Source organism: Malurus melanocephalus, unplaced genomic scaffold (assembly GCF_030028575.1).
Source record: "Malurus melanocephalus ecotype Western Australia unplaced genomic scaffold, MMel_1.1 scaffold_42, whole genome shotgun sequence".
Taxonomy (NCBI): Eukaryota; Metazoa; Chordata; class Aves; order Passeriformes; family Maluridae; genus Malurus; species Malurus melanocephalus.
The window spans coordinates 2,441,756-2,454,831 of record NW_026623274.1 but is presented as its reverse complement, the minus strand read 5'-3'; the positions used below and the strand labels follow the sequence as shown (position 1 = coordinate 2,454,831).

The 13,076-nt window shown below is 45.8% G+C and overlaps 1 protein-coding gene across 1 annotated transcript in view; it reads left to right on the top strand.

Annotated features, from left to right (window-relative positions):
* The window catches only part of MARCHF4 (membrane associated ring-CH-type finger 4), a 90,903-nt gene extending 78,353 nt beyond the window's left edge, over positions 1-12,550 (top strand). The window contains 1 exon segment of the mRNA XM_057364788.1: positions 12,081-12,550. Within this exon segment, the coding sequence (XP_057220771.1) occupies positions 12,081-12,442 (362 nt within the window). The 3' untranslated portion in view covers positions 12,443-12,550.
* Positions 12,551-13,076: the final 526 nt, after the last annotated feature.

The window sequence follows — 13,076 nt, the reverse complement described above, 5'->3', positions numbered from 1 at the left end:
TCCATCTGGGGTTATCCATCTGATCTGATCTGCCTCTCTTCACATCACTGAGTGATGGGCGCACCCGCTTTGCCCGTGCCCAAGTCCCTGTTCCCTGCCTCACCTTGCCTTCGTGCTGGCAGCAGCACTTCTGCAAGCWCTAAATCCTTGTGCTGCTGGAAGCTTTTCCTGCTCTTTCCCTGATCCCTGAGTGCATTTGCCTTCACAAGTGCACTGCRGCTCAGCAGCACAGGACAGGCAGAGCAGGACCATTCATCCAGCCGACGATTGTTGTTGGCACACCATGGCAATCCATCACAGATCAGGAAATGTCTGCCTGCTGTTTTTAATCCCAGCTGCCAGAAAGAATAATCAAAAGCATCCAGTACRTCTGACAGCATCTCAGCCCAACCATAGGTAATAACATAAGAATCAATAGCCAATTAAAACTGATCCACRGCATTTGATCTTTCATAGTGCAGTGGGAACAGTAATTAATGGAGCTTCCTTGAGACAGTGACAATTCAAGCTTTCTGCCAAGACTAATGGGTTTTTGTTTTAAATGAGCTTTGCTTCCTAGAGGAAATGGTGGGCTGAGGTAGCCTTAGGCTGTTACCTAGCCAGGTCACYTGGGCCCTCAGTGTTCACAGGATTTAGGAGTTAAAGTCACAAYGAAATAAAGAGAAACTGGGAAATGAGGTGTCTTCAGGGTCTTGGTCTTCATCTGTATCAATCCAATTCTCAAAAGGAAAGCAGATGTTTTCATTCRGGTCTACATAGTCCCCCAAGGTACAAAGCAGGAAGAATTGCTACCGCAGTAGGGAATCAGTTTTAAGGAAGCAGCAAACCCGCATGTTGGCTTGATGACACCCTAAAGGCAGAGCACAAGGTGGAGAAGTTCAGCAAATGTTTTTGGAGGAAAGACCTGACAGAGCCCACACAGCAAATATGTAGCTTTGGCATACCTGGAAGAGATCCATGAGAATATACACAAGTCTTTCAGCTTGATGCACTGTTTGCCATGCTCTTCATGCACTTCTTACCCAGTTTGCATGTGAACCAGAGATATCAGGAGCTAATTGGAGTGGCCAGATACAGGTTCTACCTTCAGAGCAGGCAGCTGGGATAAAGCTAGGCAGCAAAGTCACTTTTTCCTCACCGTAAACCCTGGTTTGCACACATTCAGCCACAGTGTGCACGCTTGAAAAACTACCGAGCAAATCATTGATCTGTCAGCTGTACAGAGGCTGTGTGGACAGGAACAGTCACCACAGGGCACGTTATGGGGCTCTCGATGCAKCTGGGCAGGGTCCATCCTGGGGAACAATCATTGTGGGCCCTGTAGCTGGGCCAGCATCAGGAGAAGCGGCGCTGCAAAGCTGATCTGAYGACCGACTGCTTGGCCACCATCCAGGAACAGCGGATGCTCGGCAAAATCGAGACAAGCCACCCCTCTGCTCCTGAAAGATGGGGCCTATTTTTATCCACTGTTGCATTGATTATTCCATAAGAGAGCAGAGGGGCAGCCGGCGTGTGTGCATTGTGTGCTCCCGGCAGCGGGCAGGGCTGCAGGGGCTCCGTGTGCCCACAGGACTCCAGCGCAGCTCAGCCGCTCTCYGCAGAGCCAGCGTGTCGCTGCTGAGCACAGAGACACAGCTTTGGACCTGGCTCTGAACCCTCTCCCTCTTTGCAGGGAAAGAACTTGGCTTCCAGCACMATCAGAGCAGCACCTGGGCTTTCACACGTGTGCGTTCAGCTCCGCACTCCTTCCCCACATCCATCTCCAGCRGGGTCCCACTGCTGCAACAGGGCTCCAGAGATGGATTTTGTTGTGAATAACCATATGGTGCTCTCTGCTCCAGTGGATCAATGTGGTTAGCATTTAATGAGGGCAACCTAATTAACATTTTTTGAGGGAGAAAAGGACTTCTTTTGCCTTGTGAACTGCATCTTGTGCTTTCAGGTGTGATACATCACAATCAGAATTGTGCTTCCCTGACACTGAGCTCCTTGTGGAAATCAAGTGCCTGGTGTCCCTGGGTTAAGTTGCCATACGTGGGCAGAGGCAGGAGCACTCACCTGCCTGTCACAACCTCTACACTATGGCAGGAAATTCCCTTGTAGGCAGCTGGTAGGATCTCCCATGCCAGCTGCACAAATTGTGCTGTCTAGTAAAGGATGAGAAAAGTCCTCAGCTCTGTGCCAGGCTGTGTTTTTCCAACCGCCTTCTGTCCCATCGCTCCTCCTACTACAGCCTGCATCCCACAGACACATTACTCCTGGAGGTGGGAAGCTGTGGTCCATGGCAGACTGTTGTGTCTGTAGCAAGAGAATTCAACTCCATGGTCAAAGATGAGACCACGGGTGGATCACACCCCCGTGCACAGTGGATGAGGCTGCATTTGGTGCATCCCCAGCTCAGTGGGGAGCCAGAAGCAGAAGCGAGATTAACATGAAGCCCCATTAATCAAGCTCTGGGATCATTTAGTAGAAGCTGATTGATGATGCCTACCTACCAGCAGAGCCATCTTCTAACCCAGATACAATAGCCTGTAATGAAGTATATTGTAAACAGGCCTATGGGCTAAGTTGCTAAATTTAATTCTTCCTCARAGTTACTCCCTGAAGCAGTGCTTTTCCTCCTGCACCAAGACCCACTGATGGCAGAGCTGAATCYACAGTGTCCATGTCAATATTCAATGCCAGCTGGAACAATTCACTCAGCTCAGCCACAGCCACCTCAAGGACCTTTCCATGTTCTCCAAGGCTCTTCTCCAGACCTTTCCTGCAGGCTTAGACTCTCAGCTCCTTTCACTGGTGTCACACTGGTGAGCTCAGCATTGGCAGATCCCATAGGGGYGGGTGAACCCTTACCTGCCCCTCAGTCTCCATCAGCATTCACTCATCTGGATATTGCAGCCATAAAGGTGTTCAGCTCTGGTGGAAGGAGCTTCTGTATACAGAGAAGGAATGAAGCAGTGTTGCCCTCCTARAGATTCCAGCTAGGAACAGATCAGAAATAACAGACCCTTGTCCTCTTGGCTTCTACCACCTTTGTTAATTTTGAGTAGTGCCTCTGTGCGAGAGGTGAAGACCTTTGCAGGGGAGAAGGTGGGGTGAAACCTGTGGGGACAGTGATGGAGCAGAGAGAGGCTGCAGCATCCAAGGTGAAAGGCTTCTGGAAATCTCACAGGAATCCTGGGTTTGCAATGAAAGATTTTTTTGTCATGGTTGTGGAGGACAAAGCAGCACAGGACAGGCTGCGCTATGGTGTGTCCCAGGAATACATTTATCCCGATAAAAGGCTGGCCAGATTGTACCCTGAGTCCTTCTGCCTCACATCCTTGGGATGCTTTCCTGCATGTTGGAGGGGAAAGCAGTAGAAGCAGTCACAATGCACATGCCAATGTGAGACTTCAGAGGCACTCTCAGGTCCATTAATTTAGCCTATGTGCGCTATATTACCCTGGGGGATGTTAAGGGTGAGCTGTACTCACCTTTCTGTCTCTCCTAATTGGTTCCTATTCCTCTTAGTGGAAGAGCATTTTGGAGCAGTCTGGAGGAACTGGGCTCAGACAAGACCTGCATCCCTTAGAAAATGAAAAAAATTATGAAACTATTCTCATTTTTCCTTACAGAAACTCATTTGCTAATAAAAGCAGAGAGGGAGGCACTAGTTCTACCTTCAATAAGCAAATGTCATGTTTTGATCATTCTTGAACAAAGCATTTTGATTTAACATTTAGAGATGACTGCTCATGCTGAGTATTTCAAATTCAGTGTCAGAATTTGGAATACAACATTTAAAAAAAGTTCAATTCCAAATGAAACATTTTCACCTGTCTGCAAATACACGTGTTCTTCCATTCTGRGGAACAATGTGATTTTTTTCAGTTCTCACTCAAAGCAAGTGTGAAGGCAGATTCCCAAGCCCTGCACAGCATGGTGKTGTTGTCCAGCTTTACTTTTAAAGGAGTGTCCCTGGAATGGCTGAGGATCCAGCAGGAGTGCTCAGGCAATGCTTTGGTCAGAGTAACATTAGCTGGGGCATAGGAAGGTTCAGGACTCAGATCTGGAGAATGATTGCCATCATGCAAACATAGTGAAYGGAAGCCACGTGCTTTTTTTCTCCTCACCATAAGTATTCAGCTTCTCTCTGTGAATGTCTGGAAATCTGAAGGTAGAAAAGACCCACAGAAAGACCCAGAGACCAGGGTGTGAATTTGGCCAGTGCTCTGTTCATCTTAGCTTGAAATTATTATTTACTCCCTTCTTTTCAAGACGTTGCTGTATCTGTCATTCACACAATGAGCRTCTTTCACCTCTTGAACAAAGCCTTTTCAAGATGTGGGGTGYTGCTGTTATATCCGTCTTAAATTTGGAGAAAAAAGGCTCCAAGAGGATCTAACCAGTCCTAGCAACAAAGCAAGGAGGGGGAACTTTAAGAGAGCAAGAGGGTGTATGAGTGCTGCTTCCAAGCCCTGTCCCTCCTGTCCTGGCACAGTTATGAGTAGCCTCACAAGTAGGGAATGCTGCTGGAGAGGCATGATTCTGAAGCAAGGGGCTGTTCTGTTGGTGGAGCTGCCATCTCTATTTATTTACTTGCTTTTTCTAAGAAGAGTCTAATTTATTGCTGCCTGCATAACTACAGACCATCCTTTAATCCTCTGCTTTATCGTGCACTGTGAATTAAATACCACAGCAGTACAACAGCCCTTTAGGGCACAACATCCATTTTTCTGTAGCTGTCCACAGCCAGCTGAGTTTATTGGAGTGCTTTAGTTTATGCTTTATCTATTGCCTGAGCAAGGATTTCTTTGGGTTTCATTTTACCTGTTTTCACTGTTATTTCTTGTTTTGGTTAAGACTGGTTTTTATCACAGTTTTGAGGCAAAAGGTGAAAGTACTGGTCTGGGCAGTGCAGGAGGAGGAAGTTGTGGTTGGTAGCTCATATGTTTTGAGCTGGAAGTACTGTGGCACCTCCAGGGCCATGGTGCTGCTGTGTGCAGCTCCAGGGGTCAGCCCAGCTCCTCTGTGTTCGCTGCTGGGAGCTCTTCCTTGGCCACGGAGGTCTCAGTCTCTGAGGAGCTCCATTTCGGTTTTGCTGGAGTTGTGGCCCCTGTGGCCTGAGGAGATCCAAGCACGGCATCCCACTGCTGGGAAAGCTGTGTGACAGGGCAGCCTCACTACAGTGAACGCACTTGCCAGGAGAATGAGTGTTTTGTCTTCCCCAGATCCATGGGTTCCATGATGGCCACGTCATCCAGTGCTCAACAGCTCTCAAAAGAGTCCAGCTGTGCAGACATCCCAGTTCTGCTGAGCCAAAACACAGTTCAGATGCATACATAATCAGTTCTTTAGACATTAAAAAATGTGCATTGAGAATGATTGATAAGAAAGTGCCTGATTATAATCAGCTAATTATTTTTCCATATGTTAAGCATTCACTCGAGCTCTAATCATTATGAATACATTTTCAATTTATACTTTATCTCGTTCAGCACTGGCAATTGCTAAGTTTGCACACCCTCCTAGTACAGTTCCAGCATTATTCAGAGCAGACCTTGGCTCTTTGTCTTGTGGACTAGAGAAATCCTGATCACTGGTCCAGTGTCTTGCAGCTTCCAGAAATGCCTGAGAGACAGCACCAGATGTTCCAGGCTAATCATTATGAACTACTGTTCAGCTCTTGAAACATTCTGGGGACAAAAATTGTATTTTGGAGAGTGGAGATGACAGTTATGARGGAATCTATACTTCCTATTCGATTTTCCCAGAAAGCAAAGAATCCCTGAAAATCTGAATGTATCAGTAGTTTGTATGGGAAGTGACTGCTTAATGAAAGCATTCCTGAGCTGAAGAAAAGKAAGATGTGAGGATAATGGAGTCCAGAAAAGCAGCGGCAGCAGCCCCAGGGGAGCAGAGCAGCGAGTGTCTCTTGGGAAGAGAATCTGAAGGATAAAAGAGCTGTGAACAGCTCACAGCTGCCAAAAGGGATGATACTAAAGGCACAACAGCAAACTGTGCCTGTGCAGGGGAAAGCTCAGAAGCGTGGGAAGAGAGCATTGAGSCTGCATCAGGAACTCTTTGAGGACCCAAAATCAGAAGCTGCAATCACACAAAAGGCAGAAATAATAACCTTCAACTAATGAAGARTCTCTAGAAATCACACAGGCATGGGGAGCTGTCAGAGTTGAACCCCAAGATGACCRTCCATAGATTCAAAAGGCAAAAAGAAATGGATCCATAAGCATATGTGAAGAAGAACAAGGCAAATCTGAGAGCTGATAGTATTTTGATACACAAAGGGCCAAACAGTTAAATGTTGCCTTTGTTTCAGTCCTCAAAACYTAACTAAAACAATTTTAATGAGGAGAAAGAAGCCCAGGGCAGAATCAGAAAAGAACAGCCTCAAAAATATTCAAATTAGTTAGCTCTGTCCTTGTCAGCATGTCCTAATGAACTTCAGAGGAAGCTGCAGGAACAGTGGCTGACCCATGAGCATTTCATCATCAGGAACTTGAGGAGGATGCAGGAGATGCCAGGCGGCTGGGGAAATGCAGAGTACCTAGCTTTAAATAAAATCTCTATCAGATAATGAAGGTAGGCACTGAGGATCAAGGAAATGAAGGGCAAATCAGCTTAACTGATTCATAGAAAGATACTGGATATTTTTTAGCTAACCAATTGGTGAGCACAAGAGTATAACCAGATCTAATTTGGAAGGGTAATTGTACTGGTGGCTRAGGAGGAAGCAGTTAGTTTGATATGCTGTGGCTTGGGCAGTGCTCTTGGTGCTTTGCCTTTGCATTSTCCTACCAGAGAAGCATGTTCTAGATTAAATAACTGTAATGCACGGTGTACAGCCAATGGAGAAACTGCTTTCTCAGTAGCTGTCAGTGGTGTGCTGTAAGCTGGAAACACACTTCAAGTGGAGAGTCTTTTGGACTCTRCTCTCTTAAATATTTTTATTAATTACTTAGATAATTAAATAGGATGTGCTGTTATAAAATTCACAGATGACACCAAGCTTGGAAAGGCTGCAAGCACTTGGTAGGATTAGATCAGCATTTGAAATTTGAAATTMTCTTGGCAAATTGGAGGAATCAACAAGATGTAATTGAATAAAGAAAAGTGCAAAGCACTACCCTTAGGGAGGAGAAAGGAGAATCCCAAACACAAGCTGGACCAGGCAGTCACAGTGCTGAAGACAGCAATTTTGTGACATATCAGTTTATTTCATCAAGGAATCCAAAGGCAGGTGAGGTGTTACAGTCCTGTTTCTGCACCTCTTTTGTCAGGGGACTGCACCCTGCTGGGGTGTTCACTTGCAGAAAAAGGGGGATGAAATAAAGAAGTTCTAGAGATGATGAAGAGGATTGAGGAGAAGGACATTACCTCATTCCCAGCCAGTTCCAGCCTGGTCTCCAAATCAGCCCAAGTGCAGATTCCCAGATGYCATGACATTGTTTTCARTTASAAAACTACCTCTCCCTGTTCCTTGRTTCACCCTCTTCCCCATTTCCCRAAGAGCACAGCTCTGCAGCCTTGATTATCAGCCACAGGAGGATCCAAGTACGCCAGGCTGTTCAAAGAACTTGTCATACTCAGCTGGARCTGTCCTGGTCACAGTGAGGGATGCCAGATACTGGGTACCTCTTTCCAAGCCTGTATTTCCTGGAGCAGATGCTCCTGTCTCTCTTTCCTGGTTTATCATCAGCCACTTTTCTACTCTTAGGTCAAGATAAAAGGCAAGTAAAGATGAAGCAAATAGGGTAAGATTAAGGCAAAAAGATAAGTGAGGGCTGAGCTGCTGGAGCTTTGGAAACAAAAAGTGGAGAAATTTGAGATTGTCACAAAAGATTAAAGAATTCACAGAAAGGGAGGGAAGGGTTTGTGTATGGCAGTGATGTCAATAGAGAGAAAGCTTGGCAATGAAAGTGTTATCTCCCAAAAAGCTGAGTTTACCTTGGCCTGAGTCACCACTGCTGTGGAGGCAAACATTAAGCTTTGATCACAGCTGCCATAATCTTCCCCTGACACCCAATAATGAAAGCAACAGAAACAGGCTGAAGCATGGCAGCTGTCTGGCTGAGATGAAATTGTATTTGAAAAGGAAAACAAAAAGRCAAAGTCCTGCTGAAGGTGCAAACAAGAGGTGACAGGACAGGCCTTTTAGAGAAGGCTGGAATGGACTGTGATTTTTCCTCCTGTAGATAGTATGAATGCCAGTGTGGGGGTGATGTGCCACCCACTGTCAGCAGAAGCCCTGTTTTGGTGGTTTTCTGTACTGGCAAACAGGTGAAACAGTTCCTGTCCCAACAATTTATCTGTTTCTTTCAAGAAATGGTGAGAGTTGAAATAAGAGGAAGGTTAATGGGAGGCTGAAAGTCCTGAGGAAAATACCAGTTGGTGACCGGGGCTGACCATGTTCAGGAGTGCACTGCATGTCATTTCTGGGAAACTGCTGCACAAAAGTTACCTTAAATTGGAGACTCACAACCCCCCAGGTTAATCTCACAGGACGGTGGTACAGCAGCTGGTCCCCTCTTCCCCATCCAGAGGCACAAACACAGTTCCCTTGTTACATCTGCCAGTACTTCCAGCAGCCCTTCTGGCCCTTGGCTAAGCACCTTTCTCCTGATCAGTTTTCTCACAAACCACTGATCCAATGCCCCTCTGTCCCATCTAATCCCAAGAGAATCCAGCTTTCAACAGTTTTCAGATCAAGGAATTTCACMCAGTGCTGGTCTAGCCAAGTCTCAACATGAGAAGATGGGAGTGAGAGCAGCACATTGTCAGCCCTTTGTCCACGTTCCACGGGAGTTTCATTTAAGCAGCATCACAAACTAGGGATTTCATGAACCAGGCAACAATCTGGACTAACAAGTTTTGTGTACAACTCACAGAAATTTTCCTTCTGAAGAGGATRGTTTTCACAGAGGATCCACTGAGAACAGATTTTGTGAAGCAGAAGAGGGCGAGGTGAAAAGGAGAGGAGTGGAAAAGGACCAGGACACTCAGAATCCTCTCATGGACACTTCTGTGTTGAGAGGAGAGAACTGCAGAAAGAGAGAAGTTCAYACCAACCTGAAATCTTACCCACTGACACAGAGGATTTAGCTTATGGAATAATTGCTTCTAAATGGACACCTCAAGTTGAATACAGTCTTCCCTGAAGGATTTCCCACTGAATTCTGTCCTTTAAATTGAAAATTTCACTTTTCTCAACAAGAATGATTCTTGAGGGAAGGGTATTTTTGTTAAGGGATGCACAGACCTGAATGTAGGAATTCTGGTCGTAAGTTATCTGAGGCAGACAAAATTTGTTCTGATGAGAGAATTAAGCATCCTGCAGCTTGATATTAACTGATGGACTCTTGCTTACTCTTGGCACTTCCTCTTGTAAATGAATCACCGTTACTTCCGCATCCATGCCCACCCCTCCACTTGCTTCCTTCTTAATTTTACAGCTTCCTGAGCTTGACRCTAGGAAATCGATAAGTAATTTAGAGCCCAGTAAATACAGATGAAAACAAGTTATTTTATACTTTTATAAATATTTGGAAACCAAAACTATCTAAGAAAACAGCTGCTCAGTTGACTCAGCAACCCATCCATCAGCATCACACAGTTAATTGCATAAGATCATAAACATTTATAATTAGAAGGCAAACAAACAAGAATTTTATAAACAGCCCTCTTGAATCAGGCTGCGCATTAAATATTTGTGATAAGGTAATTAAGAATAGATTTACAATCCTGGCTCGGTGTTTAATACTTTGTAGAATGGATTTGATTCTATGGAGAATGTTCTACAGCCAAAGAGAAAACATTTGATTTCAGCTCTTTTATCCCAGGCTTAAAGTGGTCTCTGAGAAACACTGGCTCTGTCATTCATCAGAGTGGAATTTCATTCATTACAGATCAGACAGCTCATTTAAATATGTCTAATGTCCCTTGTCATGGGCTGATCCACTTCAGGCCTGCTTCAAAGCTCTGTCTCCTTGGCTGGATCTGCATACAGGCTTTCCCTAAGTCCTGCTTTTTATGGCTGGTGCTTTGATCAGACCACGTCAGAATTCTAAACCATGTTTCAAAGCAGGGAGGAAAACCCAAGTTTTTCTATTATGACATCATGGGGTTTGGTTATGAAGAGCCAGCAGCACTGCAGGGTTACAGCTGTGCAATCTCAGTGGGCTCTGGGAACCAGAGGGTAGAGCTCTCTCATACTGTAGTGCCCTACACCATTTCCTGTCCCAAAACAGTCAGATTTGCACACAAGCTATCCGGTGGAATTAACTCACAGCCAGTGAGAAGGCTCAGCACCCCATCTCAATGAATGTGAAAGCCCCTCTGAAGCTAACCTGTGATCAAGCCAGCAGGCTCCAAGTTAAAACCAGGAATTTCCAGGAAGGCTGGAAATTCAGTCTGTACTGAAGCAGTGATTTAAACCCTCTGACATGTTGACCCTAAGAAACCAACTGGCTGCATCCCATTGCTGAGTAATGGGGAGATCAGCCTGATGGGTAAGATGACCTTCAGATATTTTGGGGTCTGATGTAGCACAGGCTTACTCCARTAATTATCTGTCATCAGAAACTAGAACTATCTGGAAAAGGTAGGTGGTGGGTAAGGTGTCACGTTTAATTAATCAGGAATARGTGTAAACCATGTTATTCTGTGGTGCCCATCATCTCTTTACACATTGTTGGTCAAGTCAGCCCCTTTGTTTAGGCATGGTTTTGATTCTTGGGAGACTTTTGTTCTTGTATTTTTATGTTCACAACAGGAAGGTTAGAGCTACTCTTCTCAGAAATGTTTTTGATAGTTTTTATCCCGGCCCAGAAGGGTGACGCCATTGTCATTAAGGACAATGAAGCCATCCATGTGCTAACTCACCCAGTCCTGCCTGCTGGTCTGGCTTCAGTTAYGTGGGACACAAAGGCACTTTCCTAGGAGACAGATGGCTGCTAAGCAAGGACACTCAGACTCCCCTCATTCCACATAAAATCCCATTCTCTAGCAAAGCTTATGAATACATTACAGTGTGCCAGCTAAGCCAGTCTACAGGAGATGTTGCAGCTTCCATCAGCCTCACTGGAGCAGAAGACCTGTGTTGCAGCCACTGCTAGACCTTGTGCTTCCACAGGGTCTAGCCACAGTCTGGCAACTTCAATAATAACAGCAGAACTTAAGACTCAAATGCTGTCAACAACTCAGCAACTGAAAGTGTTTAATTCTTCAGTCCTCTTGCAAGGGTGGAGAGGATGATGGAGACAGCTGGGAGATGAGATAACTGCTGTGTTCCTGAAGGGCCTGAGCTGCTCCTTCTCTCATGAACACAGAGACCATTAGCAGTGCGGTGCCCCACAGCCCAGAGCCATCCCCAGATATCAGCTCCGTGGGATCAGGTGGGCAGCAGGACACAGGCACTGCCTGCACACTCTGCACACACCAGGAGCTCCTCTGCCCTTTCTGTCAGGAGTGCTGAGCTCCCCTTTGAAAGGAGGCAGTGACGTTCCATGAGGTACCTGCTCTGCAGATGAGCAAAACTTCGCCTTGGATAACAAACCCCTTATGGATATAGACAGACTTTCTTTTTCTGGCCTCCACATGTGTGTCTGCTCTGCTGCTGTGTGTGTGGGGAGAGACACAGGCTGTGCACACACGGCGCTGGTGCAGCAGCCGTCACTGGCACGTCAGCTCCAGTTACACCCCCTCCAAACAYACGCCTGAGCTGGGTGAATCATGCCTATGCAGCACGCAGAATTAGCCCAGCGAGAGATAAACCTTGGGCATTTGTTGGTAAACAGATACTCTTTTGCTGTAAGTGTAACTCACTGTGCTCCATTTACGATCCTTTTATYGATGGCTGAGATAAAACTGTAATCCTTTTAATTCAGGGGAAAAGGGATCCAGCAGAGGAGAAGCACCAGTGCTCTGCTGTTGATAATTAAAATACAGGATTTATCATTGTAAAAAGCTGAAGGAGAGCTCAGCTTAACCGGCTAACTGGGGGAAGATGCTGGGGCAGATCTATGGTTCTTTCTAAAGTTTTGTTTCTGTTTTATGTTTATTTCTTTCCCCCTTCCCTCCAGGTCTAATAATACACGAAGGGCCCTCGGTTTACCGGATTTTTAAACGGTGGCAGGCGGTCAATCAGCAGTGGAAAGTGCTGAACTATGACAAAACAAAGGACATGGAGGAGCAAAAAACAGGGACCAGGACAAATCAGCGCCCCTCCTCCCAAACCAACCACTCGTCCTCCACTGGTGGTACAGCCACTAACTCCGCTCCAGCCGACAGCGGGGCACGGGCTGCCGGCCATGCCACAGGCACCCTCTCTGACCACCACTGTGCTTATACCATCCTGCATATACTCAGCCACCTGAGGCCTCACGAACAGAGGAGTCAGTCTAGTAGTAACAGAGAGCTCGTCATGAGGGTCACGACGGTCTGATCCGAGGAATTCAGGAGGCCTTAACACGAAGCGGAGGAGACAAAGAACTCATAAAGCAGAGGAGCATGGTGTGCCTTTTTCTTTCTCTTTCCTTTTCTTTTTTCTTTTTTTTTTCCTCTCCTTTTCTTTTTTCAGTAACTGCACAAGATATAAGAGGCGGCACCTGGCCAGCTGAGGAAAAAAGCAGGTGGAGGGAGAGCTGCACACTCATGCTAAAGAGGTTAATGTTTTCCAGCCTGTTTGAAAAAAAAGAAAAAAACAGAAAAAAAAAAGAAAAAATAACAACACAAATCACAAAAAAACCAACAAAACAAGTGCAATACAGACTACAAACTGAGTAGGCAGAGTTCTGGGGAAGCAGAGGAACAGACGGTTTAGTATGTCTTACAAATCCTATTACCTGGAATAGGTAACGCTCTGTGCACACCCCCCCTACACACACGCACGCGCACACAAACACACACATAGTGTGAGATTTATAAAAACATGGAAGGGAACGAAATATTTGGAGTGTTTTTATTTTCCAGACTCCAATTAACCAGGGCTATGAGTTGTTTTGTTTCATGAGTCACTGGAGCCTTGTTTGATTTTACCGTGGGGTACCTGAAGCTACATGGCTGGGGATTTTTTAGTA